This window comes from Xiphophorus hellerii, chromosome 21, assembly GCF_003331165.1.
Source record: "Xiphophorus hellerii strain 12219 chromosome 21, Xiphophorus_hellerii-4.1, whole genome shotgun sequence".
NCBI classification, from domain to species: Eukaryota; Metazoa; Chordata; class Actinopteri; order Cyprinodontiformes; family Poeciliidae; genus Xiphophorus; species Xiphophorus hellerii.
The window spans coordinates 13,252,639-13,278,282 of NC_045692.1; the positions used below are offsets into that span (position 1 = coordinate 13,252,639).

At 37.2% G+C, this 25,644-nt stretch overlaps 1 protein-coding gene across 1 annotated transcript in view; it reads right to left on the bottom strand.

Moving 5' to 3' along the window:
* c21h8orf34 (chromosome 21 C8orf34 homolog) overlaps positions 1–25,644 on the bottom strand; it is an 81,612-nt gene that overhangs the window by 23,306 nt on the left and 32,662 nt on the right. The window contains exons 8-10 of the mRNA XM_032551795.1: positions 11,904–12,039; positions 7,386–7,471; positions 7,185–7,258 (exon numbers count right to left, since the gene is read on the bottom strand). Coding sequence (XP_032407686.1) covers positions 7,185–7,258; positions 7,386–7,471; positions 11,904–12,039 — 296 coding nt within the window. The remainder of the gene's footprint in view (positions 1–7,184; positions 7,259–7,385; positions 7,472–11,903; positions 12,040–25,644) is intronic.

Genomic DNA, 25,644 nt, shown 5'->3' on the forward strand with positions numbered 1-25,644 from the left:
TAATGAGGAAACAGCAGGTGCATGTAACCATTTGTTTTGTAGATTGCATAAACAATTCAGGAAAACAATAAAAAAATAAACATATATAGATTTTGTTTGTACAGTTTCTACTTCTTAGTTTGAGATCATGAGGAGCCAATATTGTTTATGTAGTTTACATTATTGTCCATACAGAGCAACTTCCCTCAACCAAATTTAAAATTATATACATTTTAAATCTCTGGAGGACGAACATGTACTCAAATTTGTTCTTTGTTAAAAATGCATAAAATAGATTTAGTACAGTGCTTAGAAAACTTCTATTACATTAAATGTTTTAACATTTTCTTACATAACAGCACGTTATTGTATTTTATTGGGATTTAATGAGATGGACTACTACAAAGTAGTGCATAATTGCTTAGTGGAAATAAAACTGATGCAAAGCCCTAAAGTACAACCCAGTACGAACAACTAACTTCAGATGTAACTTCATTAGTAAATTGGGCTCATCTGTGTGTAATTCATTTTCAGTATAAATTCAGCCGTTCAGGGGTTTGCTAGAGAACATTAGTGGGCAAACAGCATAATGAGAACCAAAAAAAACCAGCTTCTTAGGCCTTAAGAGAGCGCCTAACATGACAAAATGCGAAGAGTACTCAGGGAGTTTTTGTGAGCCTCAGAGTGTCAAGAAAGATTCTGCAAAGATTAGGGGTTGGGCTGAGTATTGGTATATTTAAGAAAGGCTCAAGAAGGAAAAGCTACCAGTTCACATTCCATTTATAAGAGAGTAATTTGTATGACAGGTCATGATTTTTTATTTTATTTGTAATGACATTTGGTCCACACTCTTTACCAGTTGGTGGCGTAAATGCTCCATTACGTTGTTTCCCAACCACCGTTAAACAATTAGTAGAAGAAGAAAAGAAGCCAATCACTTCTAGGGACCTAGCAACAGGGTCAACCACATCTTCTCACTAATCTAGTAATTTCTGTCGTCTCCTCGCTCAGAGTTGTTCTCAGCAATTGGCTAAATCACTCTGAAGTCAAGACACTTGGGCAGGAATTTAAAGCTAAGTTAGGAACTCTCCGAGAGGACAGACGATCTTTGAAAGTATGGCCCCAGACCTAAATCTACTAAAGAATTGATGTCTGCAGAAGCTCTCCTGTCAGTCAGGAGGAACCTAAGTTACTTTGCAAAGAATTATCAGAAATTTAAAATTTCAGCCTCTAGATATGCGAAGTTGGTAGATGTATACCTGACCTGTAGGTACTATAGTAAAAATATTGCAATTATAAAGAAAGAAGTGTATGTATGCTGCATGTATTCTTTTCTTGCCTTTCACAATTATACACCACTTTGTTTTGCTCCGTCTCATAAAACCCCAATAAAACCCGTTGAAGTTTATGGTTTTAGCAAGTCGAAGGGATGTGATGTTTTTTGCAAGATGCTGTACTCCATTTTTACTAAACATGTATCTGAGCAAAACAAGGAACACTGATACTCTCTTATGTACAGCTGACCATTAAATTTCAAGTCCATCTCATTGATCTTGGTGCCTGTCAGAGACATGAAGCATTTTGAGGCAGCAAAACCACATCACCACAAGCCATTCTTTAATTACAGCCCTCATAAAGCAGTGATGTGAATTGAACATCATAACTGAATCCACTACTCGACTATTTCTTTTTCTTTGGCGGTATCTCCCCAAATCCAACAGCATTACATCATCTTCTCCGCCTCTCGCTTTGGGTCTCCTCGGCTGCAGCACACAAGGCCACAAACATGATGCGATTTTTTAATTTCCCCATGCACTGTAAAGTCATTACCAGACTGTAACATATTAACTTAAAAGGCGTTGCAGCTAAAATTCTTTAGGAAAACCAAATACATATTTGAAATTGTTACTATACAACCACGTTGCTTTTGGGGGGGGGGGGGGGGGGGGGGGATTTTCAATCTTACAAGAATCAAAGTTTATCCCGGAGACTCCAGACTGGAGGTTGAGGCAACCAGTCTTCAGGAGTCCTGAAAGCCTAAACAAAACAACTTTACACACTGCAAACAATTACTCCAATCAGATAACATCAACTCATAAACAAACACGACAATCAAAATCTCTTCTTGTCTTGATTGATTTTGGTAAACTCATACATTTTTAGGAAGTTCAATAGAAAACATCTACATGTACAATCAGGCATTATAATGCAAAGCAAAGAAATATGTAAAAAGCATAAATGGCTCAGTGTAATTTGGGAAACATGAATCGAACAAAAACAGTCTTGATTAGAGCCTGAAAATACATAATGAAGTCATGAAAAGCAATCTCAATTTAATTTTGCAGCCGTCATTCTCATGCCAGACAATATAAAGCTTTTCTTCCCATTTGTTTTGAGGCTGAGTTTAGATTTTTTAATCTGCAGGAAAAAAAAACCCATTTCTTTTCCATCTCCAGCAAACAGATAGACTTTCACTGAGTAGATTTGTATCAGTGGTGCAAAACCATATTTTAATAATGCTCCCTATCTCTATGTGACCACAAAAGGAAGAAATTCAAGACAAAAGTGGGAATGACAAATATGGATCAAACTTTTTTTTTATTTTTTGCATGTTGAAATCAAGTTAGCAAAAAAAAAGAAAAATGCATGGAAGTCTTAATATGTACTGTGTGTTCTCAGCTATGTGTGTGTGGTCAGCTCTTAAGATCACCACAATCTGGGATTTGTGCCAGTGTGGCTTAGCACACAACAAGAAGTATTAAAAAAGAAGAAAAAATAACCGTTTCATATTTGTGTGTGCAGTTATCGAGCTAAAAAAAGATATTTAGACAAATTTTACATGGAAACCAAGACAGGTTCAACCTGAAACATACTTCTATCATGCACATCTTATTTTACAATTCGTTTTGTAGCTTACTGAAACCTCCTTTAATAGTTGTTTATGTATTGTTTAATACCTACTAGGGATTTATAATCCGCTTCAGATGGCACTTGTTGGTTTGGAGTTAACCCACAACTATTATGCCTCTAAACCTCCAAGGAAAGTGGTCAATGAGACAAGTTTGCAAGTAGGTGTGAAGTGGGAAGCAGAATGAGCAGCGATTAATTTTAATCACTAGGCCCTTTAAAACCAAGCTGGTTAATTTGAGTTTCCACTGGCGAAGCTCTAGCACCAAAAAATCAGACAAAGGAAAGAACCATCTCATCAGCAGCTGGGGGTGGGCACATGGGGAGCAGCAGCCAATCAAAGCACTGTGAACTTCAACACTTCAACTTCAAATGAGAAATGATAAAATCTTGATTATTTAATGGCTGTTAAACTCTTGTTTTCTTCACAAGAAAGTCCATCTAATAATATAAATAAATTCTGTGACTCTGATTAATAAGTAATTATTTTCTGGTTGTTCTGCTGTTGCTATGGTGATTGCCCTCAAACGACATGTGGCTTCAGTTTTCTTGATCAGCAGGGTAAAGCAAGTAAAAGTTGCCTTTATGACTATGAGGGAAACCAACTGAACTGGAAGGTAAGCATGGGCCTACTGCAGGTATCAATCAGTTAAATAACTAAAAAAAAATTATATCAATAAATAAATAATCTAATCATCCCTAATTTTTTTTATAAAAAACTAGCAAAAATTTTAGAGGGCCTGGAGTCTTCACCAGCAGCAGCATAGAGTAACTTAGCAGTGGATTTCCTGCACATGCTGCACACTGATTGTAGATTCAATAGATTAAAAAAAAGGTTAAAATGCAAGTGCTGAGAAAAACCTTGTATTCATTTTGCAGAGCATGAGTGGCATGTCTGATAATAACTCGACACTTTTTTTGTTCTTATTTAATTTAACTACCTGCTTTTTTGAAAAGAACTGTTCAATCTTAAAAGTACATTTCCTTTATAAAACAGATTGTTGTACTAGAATTTACAAGAAGACAGCAATAGCCTTGTTTTCTCTACAACTATAGTGGCTAATGTAGTCTCGTCTAGCTTTGGGCATAATGGGGAGCCGACAGGTTATGAGAGGCCACGCTGCACTTCTAATCATTTCCTTTTGTTTTGGCACACAACAGATTCACCTAATGAACTTTAGGAACTTGTGTACCAGAGGCAGCCAAAAACAAATGGCATATTGACAATAACCCTATTAGAGTTTCATTTGGGAATTCCAAAGACATGATGTCAACCAGTCCATGTGTATTAGACTATCAACTTACACACGCATCAGTAATTTGACAGTATTGTTAAAAGCTAATACCTTCACATGTTGGTTGTTCTTCTGAAATAGTGCCTTTGTTGTTTAAATGTATCCCTATTACAAATCAAAGACAGATTTTAATCGTCCCAAGCTAATAAATTCAGCTAGATTTGTTAGTACCCTTGCAGATCACTGAAACAGTGCTTCATTTCTCCTAAAAAGGAATCAATTAATAGTTTGATAATATTTATTGTCCATGCGTGTAGAAAAAAAATCCAGGTCATCGTCACTGAGCTCCTTCTCATATGTTACTATACTTTTCTTATCTATATCACCTATGTGCCAAACATGAATTACTGATACTTCAATTATAAGAGCTGAACTGTAATCAAACTCCTGATAAGCCAGTAGAAATGTAACCCCAGCTTGCTCAGATAATATATTTATGAAAAGATTTTGAAGATTCATCAATTTCTTATGAATATTAGGATTATAGAAATTTTATTGACACACTGATGAATATAGTTTCAAGACAAGGTGAAAAGATTAAATTGCTGCATAATAAATTCACTGTTAGTATGCAGAAGATCTGCAAATGTTTAGTTGTAACAACTTTGTCTTGGTCAGGGAATGAAGACATATCAAAATAACAGTAACTTTTTTATAAGGTTCATTTTATCAAAATAAAGTTAAAACTACCCTATACATCAACTGTATCTTGGCGTCTTTTGAAATATTTCAGAATACCTATTCTGCAAAATATATATTTTTTTCTATTGGTTAATTTGACTTTATTATGTTCTCATTATTTTGGATTTTCATCATTATAATAATAATCATGTACATTTTGCAATTTATGACTGCCTGTAACAAGAAACAAACGCTACAGTTGTTAAAAATCAACCATCTCTACATAACTCATCAAATGCTTAAATTATGTTGAGATTTGCCTTAGCAAAACCAAATTGTATGCACAACTGTGTGACAAATTATGCCGATGCCAAATATTTAAAGGCCATGCGGCAAAACCATCATAAAAATTCCAGCTTTTTATCATGCGCATAACATTGCAGCACACTAATTATCTTATTTCTATCAGAGAAGTGAACACTTTACTCTCTCAAATGTTATGGCCATAACAGGCCTGCCATTCACAGCTAAACCTGATTAAAACCAATCACCCAGCTCTTACAAAGAAGGTCATAGAAGAATTTTTTGAGGGGATTTGCTCCGGCTATTGCTTTAGGAAAGTATTTGTCTTTATGAGGCAATTATCACCTGAAAGAGCTGGCAGAGGCAGGGGGTCTGTGAGCCTAATAATAACTACTAACAGTTTTAGCTTTCCAACGTTACCAGGCATTTAAAGCCCAAAAATAGAACTGTGTAAAGCCTAAATTGTGCATTTTTATGTACAGTCATAAATATGCCCATAATAAAATATGCTCGAAATGTCTGATCTTAATGTAATTTTTCTTTAACAACAACAAAAAGTGGATCAACAGACAAACTGTCCAGTTTCGACAAATCCAAAGTCTACCTTTGTTCTTATAATTGTATATTTAAGCACCCCGTCCCTCACACATAATCAACAAATTAATGCAGGATTTCTGTCATTCTGTAATTCAAAAAACTTCAGAAAGTTATTCAGCTAGACATAAAATGCCCTGCTAACAGCTTTTGCCTTTAAAATAAGCAGTTCATCGGAAGGGATTAAACCCAGACTTTATCAGTAAGGTTCACATTGGTTTTGACTTACAGTGCCTTCAATTGTGATGCAGATGAAATTAAATGAATGTTCTTTTTTTTTTATTCTTCACATAAAAATCTGATTAAGTGTCCTTTTATTTTCAGCCACCCAGGATTCCTAGAACTATCAAGGGAATGACTCTATCATCTTTGCATATATAGATGCCAACATTTTTGCTAATTCTTGCCTCAAGTTCAGTTAGGTTAATGGACAATGTAAACAAATGCCAGTTTATACATTTGTCAAAAATGTTCAATTGTTTTTAATTCTGGCCTCCAATCTTCACCAATGAAGAAAGTCAAAGATCATCATAGAACAGCTTTATTGAGAGTTATACTCAATATATTAGAACATGTGTTCCAATGAAGCTAGTTCGTCGGAATAAAAGTATCATTTGAAACGTGTGACATTAATCTATATCACATTTCACTTATTTATGGAGTTACTGAAATGAATGAAGTTTTCAGTAATCTTCCAATTTATTGAATATGATTGTACTCCAAAATCCAAGAGTTTGGAGTCAGGTGATGTCAAAAGGTAATTGGTTGCCCTGGATTTCATTCAGTGAAAGAACAGTGAAATGGGTCTAAATGCAAATGCATGCCACACTTTTCAGAATTTTATTTGTAAAATAAAAATCAGACTCCGGCTTTGTTCAGTCAGCCTCTAAAAGTCTGCTCCCAGTTAGTGTGGAGCCACTCTGCATCTGCTCCACACACGGCGCTCTGCCTTGGCTCCAAACTGTTCCTACTATAGGAAAAACCTACAGTAAAATGCCTTGTCTAACAATTAAATTGGCCGACTATGAAAAAGGTATTGGCTTTTATTGTGCTTATGGAGAGACTCTAGCCTCTAAGCCGAACATTTTATTAACAGCATGTGAGCGTCTGCCTTTATAGAGGTCTGGTTAGGGCCAGCTACATATTGCTTGCCTGAAATGTGTGAGGTGAACTGTGTAGTAAATGCCTACCACCACAGAATTAACATAAAGTTTCATGTTTTTAGCTAGAGTTAAGCAGAGCGATATCGGGTAGATGTCTAATTCGGGATATCGGTTGTTTTCCACCATCAATTGTTCCGTGAGCTAAAACGCCCACATGAGGATGGATCGTTTTCTCTCGTAGAATTTTGTTAACAAGAAACTTGAGGTGGTTTTCACTCAATATCAGACAAGAAAGCTGCAGAGGAGAGAGAGCTACGAGGTAATTGATGGCTTGTAAAGTGATCTTAATTGTTTGGTGATGGGTGCAGGGAAGGACACTTACAGAGCCTGTTACTTGAGATAAGGCCTCACATTCCTGAAGTCGACCCGCCACAGTGTCCACCCCGGGCATTGGCGCTGCTCCAGATGAATCCATTCATAATGAGGGAAGCAAGGAACACAGCACAGAGTAACAAAAACACACAAATATGCAACCAAAAAAAAATATTTAGATTTTTTCCCCCCACTATGTTATGAAACTCACAAGAGATGTCAGGCACAGCTTGCTCAGATATGCGAGGCCTGTGATCCTCTTCAGATCGGCTGTCTGATAGTGTGTCTCCCTGCAGCCTAGAAACAACACGCAAAACATACAAAGTTGTACACAAAGCCAGAGAACTATGGATGCAATGCATGTTTAGAAGCTGAAGGTCAGATAACGACGAGACGAGTCGGTTTCCATCATTCTGAAGCGATAAGACAAGAGGAAACGTTTACTAAGCTCATAATCTCTGCTGTAAAATGTGGGATGGTGAAAGAAGATACATAGGGGTTAGTTTAGAGGATTTATTTCATGTGAAACCAGGATATTATGTTTATAGGTAGGAATACGGTAACTATTATATTGCCCATACGAATTATAACAATCGGCTAATCAAATATGCGACATATGACGAACAATATTTTCTTCCACATCTGGCCATGAACAAGTTATTTCACTTTGTTAGCACAGACAGAAGGAAGCAGATTCTCTTTACTCACCAAAAAAAAAAAAAAAACACTATACAATTATATTTTTCAGATTGTTTAAACTTTCAGACCAGCTACTGCTGATTTTTTATCACATTTTGTTCAAAGTTCTTCTAGTTTTGTTTTTGATTTTATGTAGATGTGTTTGCAGAGAAACATTATTTGCTGTCATGGATTTGGTGGTTTCCCCAAGGCACTAAAGAATTTACATTCCCAGATACATAAATAAACTGTCAGATAAAAACATAAAGTGTTCCATTAATAACCTTTTTCTGCCTTTACAACTAAAACATCGAATGAAAGCCAGTTTATTTTTTGACAAGTCAATTAAAACAAACAAAAAAATGCATCATAAAATGAATGGAGGTCCTGCAAGCCATTTCCATGTCATCAGAGAAAAGAACAAAGAAAAACAACCCCATTTGCTTTTATAGACCAGCTGCATTCCTAGCCACAGGGTCTACAATAAAGAATAAATTAAAAAATCCCATTTTATTTCTTTTTGTCTTTATACACCCATATCCTTCTGTTGTCCACTGTTAAATGTTCTCTGGAAGGTATCTAAAAGCATCCTAGGTCAACCACAGGGCAACCCTTCTTATTTTATGCATTAAAGCTACTTATTCCCTGTAAAACCAAAAAGCATTTCTTTAGCAGTGGCTCTGCAAGGCTTTATATAAAGTTGAAACCAGCAGTTTATATACACTGTATAAAATTTGTTTTCCCCCCTCTCTTTCACTGAGTGACATTAAACTAGAATAAAATTTCCCTGTTTTAGGTAAACTGATAATTTCCCAAACAATGTGTCCAAATATTGTGAGAAGTTGTTAAGAGAATGTTTTATTGTCTTCAAATTAAGAAGTTTTCTTTGTGTTTCGTAAAATTGCCTTTTAAGCCACATCACTCAATTCAGTCCATGTCAGTATAAGAGTTGTTTCTCCTTCTCTTACCACCCTTAGCTACCATCTTCACAAGGTCTTTTGCTTTTAATCTGAGATTGATAAACACATTTTGTACCAAAACATGTGGGACAGTGAATTCATATGCAGAAAAAAGGTACCGAATTGCGATGTGTTTGCCTGAGAGGTGGAGGGTAAGTTAGCAATTCTTGTCCACCTCGGTCCAGTGTTCACAGTTCCATGCCTACCCAAGGAAGTAACTAAATCTTCATTTTTACTATCCAAAATGCAACACGTTCCAACAATGTGCATACTTGAGATTAAATACTTCTAACTGTAGTCAATGAAAGGCAGTTAAATGAAAGATAACCCATTATCAGAAATCTCCGCTCATCTGATCATAGCAGTGTGACAGTGATGGAAATGTTAACTAAGATTTAGTTTCAAAACCACAATGACTTCCTTTTATATCACTTCTGCTATTTAAAGTTCTTTTAATAAGGTGCAACATAAAGCACTAGATCAAGTACAGTTTTCTCAAGTTGTAGCGTCTAATTTCGCCACACTTTCCAAGTTGTTGATGCACACTGCTGATCAGCTGGCTGAGAGAAATGTTTGACAGTTTTCTCTGTCTATTACCAAAGGCACACATTTGGCTTTTTGGCTTTCGATTGACTAGAATCTTTTTCAAACATTGTGTCAAAACTCAGAGATCTCAACCCATCACTATTATGAAGCCAATGTTTTGAAGCTAAAGATGGGAATATATAAGCAGCAGGTCTGTTAAAAAAGCTGACTGCAGACACAACCTAAGCAGACAGCCTATCTAAACAGTTAATGTCAGCCCCTGGTATTTGTGTTATTGTTTAAACAGCAGAATGCAAAAAAAAAAAGTTTAATAATCTGTACAATGAGAGCTTGAAAACTTCAACTACGGATGTTTATTACTGTGGTTAGATCTGTAACAAAACCACTAGTAATTTGATGTACAACAGCAAGTAAGTGCTGTATATGCAACATTTCTTTATAAATAACATAATCAACGGATTAACTTCAAGTACCATGAAGATTAAGCATTGCTTTTCTTTTTTCAGTATTTCCCTTTTAATCTTTTGTGCAGATATTGTAAATCTCGTAGAGGTCCATGAGTAACATGAGGTCATATGTTTACAGCTTTAGTTCACTCACACTTCATTTCTACATTTTCAGAGCCATCTGGTGAGTCGTCATTGAAAGGTGTTTATTTTAAAAAAGGGCTTATACATACAGCAGGAGTCAACAAAATTCATTTAAACATGCCAAAGTTTTTCTAAGCAGACAGTTCGGTGGCCAGTATTTGGTTACCCATGTATCATGTATGTTTCCATTGCGATTTGCAGTTTTGTGTATCACCATTAAAAAATGTGAACCTACTCAGAATATTAACACTTATCAGTACATTCACATAACCTGTTTTGTAATGTACTTTAAATATATACTCTCTGAAAATGAACTCAACTTGTACTTGAACACATGAATCGAAAAACATCTTTGTCAAAAATAAAGATTTTTTTCAATTTTAATGGTAAAAATATAATACTCTACATTAACTAACGTGCTGTCGACTGAGTAAAAGTACTGTAGTTATTAAACAAAAACATAGTGCAGTTTGTTAAAGTGTTAGGATGTTAACACATTTGCAGTGCAATCCTGCTCAACTACAAGAAGCCTGAGAGAAAACTTTTATCATTAACCTCAGCTGTAATAGGCAATAAAAACAAGATAACTTTCTTTGTTTATTATCACGCTGAGCTACCCAGACAGTTTTAGCACCCTCATCTTTCTCTGCATGTATAACAAGGAATCAAATTTGCTTGCACTATGAAAAGGCTGCCAATTTTAACCCTTTTCAAGTTTCCATGGCATTATTATTATTTTCTAAATTTGTAGAAATTTTTAATCATTTAACACTCTACTGGTCTCCCACAATGCGCAGGCCGGATATGTCTTGGTGGTCTTCATCTTCTGACACTGTTCCAACTACCCAAACTGATTTCTGACCTCTGTTCATGTCTGCTCTGGACAGCTGTGTATTTATGTCAGACCTGAGAGTTTTCTGTAAAGCACAAAAGAGCAAACTGTGTGAGCTCCATTTTTCCAGCTTGCTGATCTATTTGTGGCCTTTACGTTACCCCCAAAAATGACAGACAAAACCCAGGGCTGCTTGGTTGATAAAACTCATGAAATATTTGGTGGTCAGGATTAAAAGGAACAAAGCAAGAATTTGGCTGGAATCTAAAGGAGACAGTAAAACAGTGAAGAAGAACAGATGGCTGACATGAAAAAAGTGAAAACATGCGTTTGAAAAAGAACATACAAAGAATCCAAATAACCCCTCACACAGATGCTACTTTACTTTGTCACTAATGTACCTAGAGCACAAAGGTATAAATAATTTGCTCAGAAACATCACACAATTAAACTGCCTACAAACAAAATCCAGAAGATACAACACCTATTCCAGCAGAACCTGAGACAACATCCAGAAGCCTGTGTTTGCAACAAAGCTGATAAGCTGCATGAATGGAGCAAAAGTGGCAAACAAAACCAAAACAGAGAAGTTTGCACAGACAGATGTGTGCCTGGCGTCTCATCAAGAAGATACCCGTTTATCTCTTACTGGCATCAAGGGAGATCTATGCCCACACCTGTCTGAGGCGCCGCACCCAAAACTATGAAATCTGAACGCTACACTGATGCTGGAAGATGCAGGAAATGTGTCGGAGGAGAAGACAGTGATAAAAAAGGAGAAACTATGATAAACTGTATGATTATCCATGCAGGGATTATGAAAACAAGCAGCACAGGAACAGTTTAAGTTATTGTGTCATTTTGTTTCATTCCCTTCCTTAAGGGAGGAAGGAAGGGACAAAAGAAAGGAAGAACAAAAAAAAGAAAGCTGTGTGGCTGTGATTGATAATATGATTATCAGAACCTAGGAAAGAAGCAACCAATCCATATTCTACAACCATTTAGTTGCTGGTTGAGACAACAAACCAAAGGAAGTCATTTCTGATATTGTCAAATTGTGACTTCAAATTTAATTGCTCTTCACTTTCATAGCCTCCAGATCAGAAAAAGGTGAAAACATTTACCTTGCACACCTAGAGCAGATGTTGAGAGTAACTTTAGCCTGTGGCTCAGACTGATAGGAGCTGCGTCCCTGGCTGAACTTACTGCCGGACGAGGCCAGCCCCATTACGCCCTCCATCCGCAGGTCATCCAGATCCTCTGGGAAGACGGAGAAGAACATAGCAACAGTGGGGCAGGAGAGGGGAAAAACAGAAAGGACAGCCATTAATCATATTTTGGTCTTTTCCTTGTCAACATAATGCCCTGTGATGACAGCCCGCTGGAAGTCAAAGGGGCAAGAGAGACCATCACAGTAGGTAATCATTATCAGCACAGTCATTCCGATGAGTTTCCACAAGAACATGCAGATTTTGAACTTTTGGATCGCTCGCATTGCAGCAAAATTATTTCCAGTAAGAATTATGTCATGTAGCCACAATGAGGGTGACGAAAGCAAATATATTTACTCTGTAAGAAAAAAAGTGTACAAGTATATGGAGAAGGGGTCAGCAGTGTAGAGGTTTTCTTCATATATTCACTGGATAAGCCTTTTTCTTTTTTTTAGCTGAGAAGCTGTCAACATGGAGCAACTGAAACCTAATGTTTGAACAAAGTTAAAGCCTAAACAGGCTCAGCTGTCGAATCAGAATGATGCATTTTAACAGCAAGGCATCATGCTGCACACATTTCCATACTTCTGTCAGTCACATTGTACTATTGTAATAGAGAAACTATGCTTATATCACTCTAAGAACAAGATTTATGACAGGACATTAAAGTAGTGATGGTGAATAAAATGAAATCAATGTTTTTGTGTCTCAGCGGGGACGTGCTACAGTTAGTTTATAATGATCAAAGAGGCAAGCTCTAAATCAACCAGACAGATTTAGTTTTGAATGCATCGCTGAGAGAAAAAAACATTTTGTTGTACTTTCCAGGCCATAGTTCTTATAGACAGAATGAATACTCAGAGTAGGAATGGGTCAGTATCAAATAAATATGCTACTTTATCATGATACTTGAGCACAGTGTTTAAAAAACAAACAAAAAAAACCCATATAAATATGATCCAACTAATCTTATTTAAGAAAAATAGTAACAGTCACTATAAATGGCAACTCAATACCAAACATTTTTTATCTTCATATCTGTTCTTTATCTGTACCAGTGGATGTGACAAGACAGATGCTTAAATAATCAAAACCCATTTCTTCATATCATGCTCCTAGTCTTTAAAAGACGAATGGACTGATATGTTGGCATTGTTCAGTTTAAGATGTAACAGTTAATGTTCCTACAAAAAAATTCAGCTGATACATCAAGGAATCAATGAATAAAGCTTTTACATTTTTTGTTTTTATACAACATTTAATTATCTTTTAGTAGACGATGCAAAACGTAGCTCTAAGTGTTTTTTCTTTATTCTTTTTGGATCCTGAAAATAATTTCCCCAAGCAGTCAAAGTCGCCTTTGCAGTAAACCTGAAGGAAAGTGCAGGAATCTGCTTTCAGCCATCTGACTAGCGGTCCACAGCAGCAGGTAGGATCGCAACAGTGATGAGTTCCTCTGGGCTCTATAAAGCCAGATTAAATATGGGTCATTCTAGTAATTTAATCTCATTTAAAGGACTTGAATTTTAGGATTTGTATGGCGAAAGGCTTTTGCAGTTTTGAAACTGAACTTTTTTTCCCAGTTCGTTATACCTCCAAACCATCCCATGCCTAATTTCATCTTTGTTTCTTGACTTTTAATATTCTGTTAACTGGGGGTGGGGAGGATGTCACCATTTATCAGTGAAAGGTGGGGTTCATGTTGAGGTCATACATCAAATGTAGTGTAAAGGCTTCTTGACTTTCAGTGTGGTCAGATATCTGAAACCAGAACTAAAACATTTTTTCTTTGGGATCATATTACAGTGTCCCCTGATAGAAAGAGAAAAAAAAAACATAGGTTTGACACCTTGCAAGATGAGAATACATGACTAATCACAAGGATTGGATTTGATGACACTTCCTCATGAGAACTCTCTCCCTCTATTCATCCATCATAGTGGTACAAAACCCCCAAATACCTCATCTGTCTGACAAAAAACCCAATTCTGAGTAAACATAAATGTATTCCTTAAATCTATCCTCAATTGCCCTACGCACCTGCATAAAAATATCTCAAAAGTCATGTGCTAGTGACAGCAAACACTAAATATAATAAAGATATTTTTCATGTTTATCTCAGAAAATATATCACTATAGATTATTTAGTCTTTCAGGTTGCGGATTGGTTACTTTTGTTTCACTTTGCCTTTTCTATCTTTTGTTACCTATGTAAATCCTACTGATCCAAATTCTGGAGAAAATGTGAAAAAAAATCCAAAAGAAAACTAAAACCTCAAATCCCTCCAGGCCACTTTTGGAAATGTTTAATTGTAGAATTCAATTTTGATGTAGGTCTGGAACTTATTTTAATAACATTTTGCATCTTTACATTAAGCTGCCGTTAATGATTTACAATCTATAAAGCAAAATTCCATTAAGGTGCAATAATTTGATTATCATTTCAAAGTTGAGCCTAATTTTAGGATGGTATAATATAAAATATAAATGAAAAGCAACGCTTTGACCTTTTTCCACATTTATTCGTTTAACAACCACAAACTTCAATGTGTTTTACTAGGATTGTGTGTGAAAGATTAGCATGGAGTAGTTCTGAAGAGGAAGAAAAACTGTATATAGTTTTGGAATAGCTAGTCCCATAGAATAAAAGTCATTAAAGCAGAACCTGTCTGTCAGCATGAAGTTGGCTTCAAGATTTCAAAAAGCAACAAGTCTTGTTCTAATCCAAAGACATTCAAAAACAGATGCGAAGCAAAATCATTAGCATCCATAAGCCTGGAGCAGGTTATAAAACCATTTTTATGTCTTTGGGACACTGCAATCCCAAAGGTGAGAACCATTATCCACTAATCGAGAAAACATGGAGCTGTAGTAAACTCACTCAGAAGTAGTTAACATACCAGAATTACATGTTCAGGTGTGCACCCTGAACATCAGTGTGTAACCTGAAACAATGTCTAAAGCACTGCATGTCTCACTTGCCTCTGCTAATGTCAGTCTTCACGATTCAACAATAAGAAAGCATCATATGGTGATCGTAGCGAAATGTTCGCGGATCGCTGAACTTCTACAGGACTTGGATGACTTGCCATTAATTGATGGAACCATGGATTTTCTCCCTCATACACAAACTGCTGAACATCATCAACAAGAACGACACTGAAAGGCTAAAACTGCTTTTGGAGTGGGCGAGTCAAAGCCCAAACTTAAATCTGATTGAGACTTAGAATCTGATTGTGGCATGACCTTAAACAAGTAATTCATACTCAAAGCCTTCTAATGTGGCAAAAAATAAACAATCCTGCAAAAAAGAATGGAGGAAAACTTAACTCTTTCTTTTTATACGAGTTGGAAGGAAAGCGGTTTGTGTCCTCACATTCGGATTTTAGATGTTAGACTGACTAGAATGTCTCTCTTACATACACTGCCAGAGAAGATGTATTGTTTTATAGTCCTGAGAAGAAAAGATAAACTGCATTCCATTAATACCCCTAAGCAGAGCGATATTAAATGTCCCATTCATCATGGAATGCTTTGGAGGTGGGGGGACAGAAAGAGCCACCAGCGATTTGGGCAATTTTCTGGTCGTGGGAATTGCACAGTTTGGTGCCTTCCCTCTTTTCCTGTTTTCTCCAGTTCCATTCCCACTTCTTTCCCCTTCTAGCTATTACCCTGATCTTTTGGTGACCCACTAATTCGACATACCAGATTTTCTTTGGGTCATTGGGTGTGATACAAATCATTATTTGGCATTCAGAAAAATACACTTGTGAAACTACCGCTTGTATGGTAGCCAAAAGGATCATTTTAAGTGGCCCTGACCCTGATAAAAAACATGACCTCTGTGTCCACAGCTGCTTGTCACCTCAACTCCCTTTTGTCTTTTTTACTAGTTTCCATCTAGTTCAGAAAAATCAGCACACTGATGAAGAGAAAGGTCTCAATGTCTACGGGAATAGAAAACTGAATGTCTGACACTAGAAAAGGACAACCAGATAACACAAGCTTTGTCTTGAGCCTGCAGAAAAATATGTTAGAGGGGCCTGAAAGTCAAGTAAAAGACAGAAATATTTCAAGTCCCAGCATTTCACCTAAGTGTGATTGCTTCTTTAGTTTTCTCTCATCAACAAAGATTTGGAAAAGGAAAAAACTTTGCAAGATAAAGCTGTAAAAGGCAAGAAAAGCTTTTTTTTTTTGGTAGTTTGTAATTACCGGTACCTATAAATATGTTTATGGACTCTAAGTGTATGTATTCCAGCAAAAAACAATCTAAGCGTCTATCTGCCGAACAGTAACTGATCTATTTAGTCTTATCCCATCCACTAGGATTGTCTTGATACTAACATTTTAAAACTCAATTTTGATGCTAAGAAAAATATTCAATATCATACAATAGCTAAGGCAACTGTCTGATCATAAAAAAAATCAGTCATTTACATATACCACTGCTACAATGTTTATAATATCACAGTAATGTCACCAATAGTGTTAATCTCATGCAACTTTGTTTATAGTTTCAACGTAAAAGGTTCTTCACATTTTAAAAAAAAAAATGTTCCAAAAGTCTGAATCCCAGCCTTGGCTAAACTCAAATGAACATGACATACTGTATTATCTGTGTGTACATGAGTTGCTTGAGAGTGAAACAAGTGTGCATTTGCTGTGTTAGCACTATGAATGACCTATTTAAAATGTCCATGTGTATCATTAAACCTTATTCTATGTCTTTTGACAGTGTCCTTTGAACGACACCAGACATTTTTGTGGTCCCACACAAAAAGGAAAAAGATAAGACACAATGCAATCTTGTAATCACAGAACATGGATTTGTATCTTAGGTCAAATTACAGTCAGAAGTAAAGCCATTCGAAATGGAAAAGTTTCACCGTTGTCTGGATTGCATATAACAGCGTTAACAGTAATCACACTCCGTATAATCCACTTTCATACATTATGTAAACCAGGACTCAGCAGTCTTTTCATGTTCACATTCCCAGCATCACCCTCCCTTTAAAGTTTATGTCAACATACAGTATGTTTGGTGTGCAGAAGTGCTCTTTTCCTCTGTATTTTTAGTGAAAACCGTGTGCATGCTCTCCGATGTTTACATTAGAGTTCAGCATACCGCCAACACAATGGAGCTATGATAAGTTTACAGTGCGTCTCCCATGAGACCAGTTTACCCTGAGACCATGACTGCCTCCTGGGCCTGGGTCTAGACACAACACATGTCTGTTTACACTTGCCAACTGAAAGTCTATGGCAAGCTGTTTGCGTAAACATTCAATATTCTTGATTTTAGCAGTTGTTAATGCTTTGTAGTCCATAACTACTTTTTTTTTTCTTTAAAAAAAAAAAGACTTGCCAAATACACTTTCTCTTACAAATGGAACTGCTGTGTTTGACGCTGTAGTCATATTATTTAACTGGTTGGCACTGAAAGCAACAGACGGGTTAACTAGTGGAAGCAAGTTCTGAACACTAGTTAACTAACTATGCACATTAGTCAACTAATGCGACCTAAACATTTTCATATTCAGCTAAGGAAACCTAAATGGTGCAATAACTTTGCTAACTTGGCTTTTTTAGCCATTTAAATCTCTGAAATAGATAAGTTTAGAAAGGTTAATAAGTTAGCAAAAATGTGTGCTAGCTTACTAGTACAGCCTAAAATGCACATATATTTACTAATAATGTATAAGCATAAGTTAATTAATGGAGCCTAAAATGTGGACAGGTGAACTAAAATAAGCATTTCTAGCCATACTACTAAAAGAAGGAATCAAAATGTCAGCTAGTCCACTAGTGACCACAAGCCAACAGCTGAATTTCAAAGTTGATTTTATTGGAATTATAAAGCTGATGCATTTTTACTAAATATATTAAAAGGTGAACTTGTAATCTAAAAAACAATCAAGTAAATAAATAAATAACTTATTGGCTCGTAATACTACTTTGGTTCCATAAAGTCTAAAATGTGCAGTAGCTAACTTGTGGAATCCTCTTGGCCATATTAAACAACTAGCCCATTAAAAAGCACTTATTAAATTAATTAAATTAACTTAATTAAATTGTAAAGTCGTTCTTGTTGATTAGAAGAGCACTAGTTGGACTAGTAGAAACTTTTCTGCCCCCTTAAGTGAGCTAAAAAAAAAAATCAGTTTAACAATACACAAAAATTGTACAGTTAACTTGTACAGCCAACAAATGCTTCTTAGTTAACTTATAATGCTACATTTATTAAACAATGTTGACTACTACAGTTACAAAATGTGTGCTTATTAACAGGCTAAAGTTTTCTAGCTAACTAGTGAACTATTGCTTTTTAAAAAAAACAGTGTTAATTTCATGCTCTTTTACTCAAGTTCAGAGATTGTCAGTCAACTATTTGGCAGAAAGCTAAACAGAGCACACTTATGTGTGAATTATAGTTGAGTGTTCTACTCCACTGATGTAGGAAGGACAACAATTCAAGAGAGCTTTGCAGCTTTGTTGAATATTTAAGGGGTAGAAGAAAAATGGTAAGCAGAACGTGTCAACTTGGTAACATAAGGATATTTATGTCGACATGGCATCTAATAGAAAATTATCTTGTCTTAGTCTGACTTCACTTCAGCTCCAACTTGTTGGAAAAAAATGCTAATAGTAGGAAACAGTATTACAAGAGCAGCAAAAGATCGAGCCAATGTTGACAAGTGTCTTTCTAATGGAGTAAAGAAAGCAAAACTGATAAATGATATCAAGAATATGGAATAAACAGAAACAACTGGCCATTATCAGTCATCTTGGCTATATACATCAGAGCAGCCATGTGTGAGCATGCCGTCTATGGACCAGACAAGACAGATAAATAAAAATGGGTTTGCTCTGAAGACACTAGAGGGGGATGAGGAGAACGGAAACTATTCAAGCGATGCAATCCCAACAAAAGGCCTGCAAGATGTAGAATTCCGTGCCGCAATCACTCACTCACAAGTATAAAGCCAGAAAGGAGCAGGAGGAGGAGTGCACAGATAAAGTGTTTGTGTGCGCTACTCTCCAAGTTTCCATGTAATTTAATGTTGTTTAAACAGCGACGGTCTGACTGACTCTGCTGCCCATGGTGAAGCTAAAAACAGAGCGGGAGTCATAATTAGTGCAACAGCTTCACAAATAACTTAATGTACACCTTCTCAAGGGATGCGCTGACAGATATATAGGGTGGAATCATCCAAAAAGCACCGCCGCACACATGGAGTTTGGGAGACACGCTTTCACCAGCGCATCCAATCCAATGCATTTCATCATGCGCTGTAATCCACCGCGTCTCATCGGAGCGAAATAATTGAATTTTCCATTCTTTCATGAGTAGCAACGACGTGTAACCGCAAAAACAGTGGGCCCTAATTAATAGTTTGTATGCGACAGACGCGTTGCAGCCAAACACCGTGCTCTCTCTCTGCCTTCCCAAACGCAGGGGACCCACATCTGCGAACACATCATGGAGCAGCAAAGGCGGACCTCACAACTTCTGCTGCCCGCACACACGCAGCCTCCCATTTGTGTTTCGTTAAGCGCCTCAAATGCACACACGTCTCAGCACAGCGGTTAGTCGTCACACAGACATCTTTTGAAGTGAATCGCAACAGAGACACATTTGTTTGGCTTGGTAATAAAAACAATATTCCAACGTACATATCATAATTATGTTTCAGCTTTCACTGGCACCCCTAACTTTGAAGCCCGCCTCGTCTCTTTGTGCCTATAAGGACACCGCTGTAAAGCTGTAGGCCGCTTCTGCTCAGAGCACAGCAATAAAAACCTTGATCAGAATCAGATGGGGGGTGACACATATGAGTAGGGTAACATCACAGCTCTGAGGTCTGTGGAAAGTCTTATCGCAGATCTTGGTGCGAACCTTCTTTTAACTTTCCCTCTAACCACAAATACTGCTTCGATTAGAACATTGCTGTAGATGTAGATCTCTGATGTGCTGATGCCTTACATTGCTGGTCATTACGCTCGGTTGCTGAGCTTTTTTTCTTCTTTGAGATGTGTAGCTTTGATTTTTAATGCACGAGTAGTAAAACTTTAATCCATCAGGATCAATGTTTCCACCTAAGCAAAATCAAATCAAAAGTAAAATGGCTTTTACTAGGGGTAAGATGAGGGCAGCTGCTGGGAATTGAACATTGTACTCTTATTTTATGTGACTGATCAACAACACATGCAGTGCATTTTTGTGAAGTGAAAGGATACATGTTTTTCAATTTTTTTTGTTTTGTTTTTACAACCACCTTGCACTGAAGAAAGTCTTTTGGGGTATAACTCTGCCAGTTTTTCAGACCAAGAGACCGACATGACTCCTTGTTCTTTGAAAAAAAAAATGGCACTAGCTCAATCAGACAGGATGGAAAGAAGCTGAAAAGAACTTTTGAAATCTTGCCACAGACACTCGTTTGTTTTTAGGTTTGGACTTTCACTGAGACATTCTAAAAGATTAATTCTACTTTGATCTGAATCCCTTCCTTTGCAGATTTCATTGTGTGCTTGGGTTCATTGTCCCAATGAATGATGAACTACCACTCCAGCCTCACGTCTTTTACAGCTTGCAAGTCTCTTTGTGTTTAGATCTACCCACCTTCCCCATCAACTCTTTGTTCTTGTTGAACAGAAGCATCCCCACATACTTATGCTGCTTCCACCATGCTTTAAGCATGGTATGATGGCGATGTCCTCAAAGTGATGTGATGGGTTTTTCTGCCACAAATTGTATTTTGCACATACAAAACTGCAGTTTTGCTCTCATTTGACCAAAGAACATTCATCCACATGTTTTATGGAAAACTGTATTAACAACTGAAACTGAAATAACAACGGTAGCATTCCCAGTTCAATTGTGTTTGCCTTGGTACTCCTCAGTAAAGACCTAATTTTTTAATAGGCTGGACTAAATGTTGTCCTGTTGCCAGTTTCTTTCACCTAAGCTGTGAATCTTTGCAGTTTTTTGCTGAATTGGTCTTCTGGCTGCTTCTCTGATTAATGCTCTTCTTGCTGGATTTGTCAAAGTGTTTTTTGATTTTTTTCTTCTTCTCCATCAGATGTTGAAAGCTTTGTTTATTTTTTTTCCCCAACTTAACCCTGTTTTAAAATTCTCCCCAACTTTATCCCAGACTCATTACACCTGAAATTATTCACTATGTGGGTGGCAACTGGTTGCATTAGTTTATGTAGTGGGTGTCCGAGTAAAAGAGATTGAATATAAATGTATGTAAAACTTTTAGGATTTAAATTTAACATCCATCTCATACAATCAACACACTATTGTTAGGTTTGCAATGCAGCACAAGATCAAAATTAAAAAGGTATGAATACTTTTGCAAGGCACTTTATACAGCTATCCCAGATGTAGTTCACATTTGAATTATTGCAACAATTGTTATGTTGAATCAGTGGTTTAATGGAGAAGCCCACTGGTTTCTGAAATCTCAATCTTGATGCAGACAGAAGCCAGGAAACAGTGATGTCTCCCATCTAAACAACCTATAGCAACATAATGCATCCATTCATACAAGACCTCTATCTGTAGCTCTAGATAACAGCACCATATCTTCAGATTACATACTTGGCTTCCTATCCGCCATCTCCTGCTTCTGTCTGGCTGCACAGCCACAATACAGCACCACTGTATCCATTCAGCACTCCTCCAAGGAGTTTATCGTCTCAGTTAATCTGTGGTGAATAATCAGACGGGACATGCTGGCTGGTGCTAGGCCACGTGGAGCAAAGTGTTGCCCATAGGTAATTGCTTCCAGTAAAATCACAGCAACTTGGATCTGAATTAATGCATCCGTCTGCAGCATGCAGACTTTTTACTGGCGTCAAATTGGCTTCTAGTAATAGGGAAAGCTCTTTCCACTGACAGGCTGGCAAAACCGTCGGAGGTGAGCCCGACCCTTTCCTGCAAGCACCTCAAGCGACAGATTTAGTTAAAGCAGCTTTCACCCCTGAAATATAGCACCGTATCTGTCTGCTTCGATACACCTCCTCTCTTCCCCTCAATGCGTCATGAAGGTGATGTTTTGTTTGTGTCAGTTTACACCGTTTCCACGGTAAATGCTGTGTTTTATGTTGTTTGGGCAACGATAAAGAAGGCGGTGGAGGCGAGGGAATGTACGTCAAAAAAGAAAAAGGAAAAAAAACCCAGCCCTCTCTCATCTGCAGTCGAGCATGAACACACAGACATATTTTAAATTTAGATGAAGTTAATTATCCACAACAGGAACAACTAGCAGTCTTCTTAACAACTGTGTATAAAGTGGGTTCAGATTTAACGTAAAACTTGCAATTTATTACACTACAATATTCTAAATCAAAATAAATACACTGGCGTGTATCTACATGGCTTGAACATTTCTAAAGTACCATCAAAAACATCAATGCACTCCATAGAGATTTAACTTACGGAGGGAAGGAGAAGGAGGGAATAATTGTTACAAAGGAAGAAAAACATACAAATAAAAATCTGCAAAGTTTGGAATCCCTTTCAGATACCCACTAAATAAAACTGTCAGCTGCCTTCAAAAATCATCTAATTTGTAAGTAGTTATGTGTAATATGGTTATAGATCAGGGATAAAGATGTGGAGAAGATGATAAAACAGCATTCCAAGCTTGGAACAGGTTACAGAGCACTGCTCAATCCATCATAGTCAGAAAATAAAAGAAGAATGGCAGAACTTAACCTACTAAGTCACGGTCATTTATCTAAAGCAGACTTCTGCATCTTTTACAGCCATTATACTAAGCACATTTTGTCTAGAGCCACACAAACTCAGTGACCCCACACAAAAAGTTATGCTGTTTTAAAAGTACTTACTTTATCAAATTTAAACATCTAAAAAACAGAACTATAATTTCAATTCTGATACTCTTTGGGTTTTAAAGAAAATACATCTTTATGATGCAGGAATGGCAATGTTATTTTTTTTTAAGAATCATTGGTATCAGCATGCTGTCACAAAGAGTGACATGCTGTCATGATTTGAAGTTGGTAGGGTTCGTTTCTGCGTTTCCACTAATGATTTCGTTGTTTATGACTTAATTCTTTCTTATTAAGTCAATCATTATGCCTAGTTTAGTAGTTCTTGCTTTTCCATTAGACCAGAGTTTTTCCCTTGGTTATTTCTCCCTGAGGTCCTATCATGTTAATTAGCCTCTTTCTCTCAGCCTTCCTGTCTAGTGTCCTCATCGCTGAACCCTGTTTACCAATCAGCCACCTGTCAATAAATCAAGCTTTCCAGTATTTAAGCTTCACACTGCTGGATTTGCCCGTTTTGTTCCAGTCGCCCTGCCATTGCCTGTTGTGTTCTCGGTTTTTCTGCCCGTGGTATCCTGCCAGTTTTCCTTCCATAGCCATCTGTAAATTATTGTATTTGTTTCTTTAAATCTCTTGAATGCATGTCTGCCTCCGACTTTGCCTGCAGTTTGGCAAAGTCAAACTGCAACAACTCCGCATTATGACTCATAGCTACGAAGCAATAAGTAGTGGTCTCCTGATCTAAACTAAAACTGGGTGAGGAGAGCAATAACCAGAGCAAAGAAGCAGAAGGTAAATATTGAGGAGCTGCACAAATCCACAGCTCAGGTGGAAGAATTCGTCAACAGGAAAACTAAACCCGCTCTCTGTGGAAAAATGGCAAGAAGCAGTTATTGAGTCATAGGATGTCCTATATTGCAGTTTTACTCTCTAGCTGCAAGTACTTTACCAAGGTAGTGTACTTTAAAGGAACTCATCAGGTTTTCAGAAGCTTTATGACCAATTATAAAATCACACTCTGAAGCAACGTGACCAATGATGTAACATGGATCACCTTTCAGTTAAATATTCAGCAGGGTAAAGTAAAGATCGCAAAGAGGAAAGAAAAGAAGCTCACTTTCCCTTTTCAACGCAAAGACTCCGCTATTAAATTGCACTGTACTGCAGGCAGCACTCGATCGGGGAGCGATATAACACACTTAACAAAAGGGCTATACACAGGTAACATAACTCATCCGTCAGTCACCGTGTCACTTGGTGTGTGTATCAAAGATCAGACGGCAGCTTTATCTCTACCTCATCTTGTCTCCATCAAATCTTCGCTGCTGCTCTTACAGCGTCTACTCGCGTTTCAGGATTTATGCCAGAGTGAGTTAACACACTGACAAAGGTCGGGCCGGCTCATGCAGGGAGGTCTGATGGCTGTCGCATAAGGTTGTTTGAGCTCTGCTCCTCTCTGGAACAATGAGAGCGTGTACATGAGATCAGTTCTTCTTAAAATCCTTCACCACATGATTTTTCTTAAAACAGAGAGGCTAGACGCAGATAAAAGCTCAACATTCTCTGCAGGTTTTGCGTTGGTGGATAATGCCTTTTGAATCCCTCTAAGAATGTATTAAAACTAATATTTGCTAATGTAGATTTTGAGGATCTTGACGAGGTGGACTGGGTCCTACAGCAACTTTCCAGCAGGGAGCCGGCAAACTCATTGACATTGACTTTTCCATTAAAAACCTCACTCCAAGGCCAAAATCTGGGTGTTTCTTCCCACAATCCCAACTTCCAGAAGATAAGTTTATAACTGGGGTCTTATGGCCACCCTGAAAAAGCTAGAATCTTGTCATTATCCAATGTTTCTACAAGAACATGTGAGCCATATTAATTTCCAGTATAGCTTTGACTGCGGTTAATGCTAAATGCAGACTTAACGAAAAGGAAGAAGTGGTACCTGAGGGAAACTTAAGTATCAATAAGAGCTCCAATTATTTTTCTCCTTGGAAAAATCTGAACAAAGCAAATCATGCCTTTACTTTTAGAGCTGTAATAAAGTGAGAAAACTTTGGCAAGCTTAGCTGTACAACCATTCCAAGAGAATCTTATTATCCCATAAATCTAAATCTAGAGATTAAGGGAAAAAAACACACACACCCAGTATGGAAAACACTTAATACAAGGAAATTGTGATTATTATACTTATTTCGTTTGAAACCTTTTTTTTATTACACAATTTATAATCTCTGGGCGTGTCTCCGTCTCTCTTTTGGGTCAACAAGTGGGACTTTTCTGCCACCTAGTGGCCATCTGGAAGTGCATTTACTGCTCATTGTGTCTCCGACTTTCCTTCTCAGAATACCCTGACTGATCGCAGCCACAACCTAGAAATATTTAATTTCTTGCCATTATGACTGTTCTTGTTCCTCTGATCTCTCCGTGTGCAGCAGTATTTAGATCAATGCCATTTCAGTTAGATGCTGTGCTAATTAACAGTAGAACACAGAAACACTCTGAAGAATATTTGAGTTCATGGCTGTGTTTTATCTACAAAAACATAACAAAAAGACCAGATTAACTTCGCTGGATAAAGTCTAATTGAATCAGCCGATGCAATGGTAAAGTCAAACTGTGATGGAATATTTCCGCCACTAGATGTCAGTCTAAGCAAAAGTTAAAAGCCTACAACCAATTTTGGTTCTGAAGAAAAGATTTGCTCATCAGAGGACCTCCATTCAGCCATCAATCACTTAAAAGATTTATTTGCAATTATTTATACTAATTTTCACTCCAGCAGCAAAATATGCCCAACATGTATGTGTTGGTGGGAGTCAAAGCACCCTGGGGGAAAAAATGGAATAAGAAT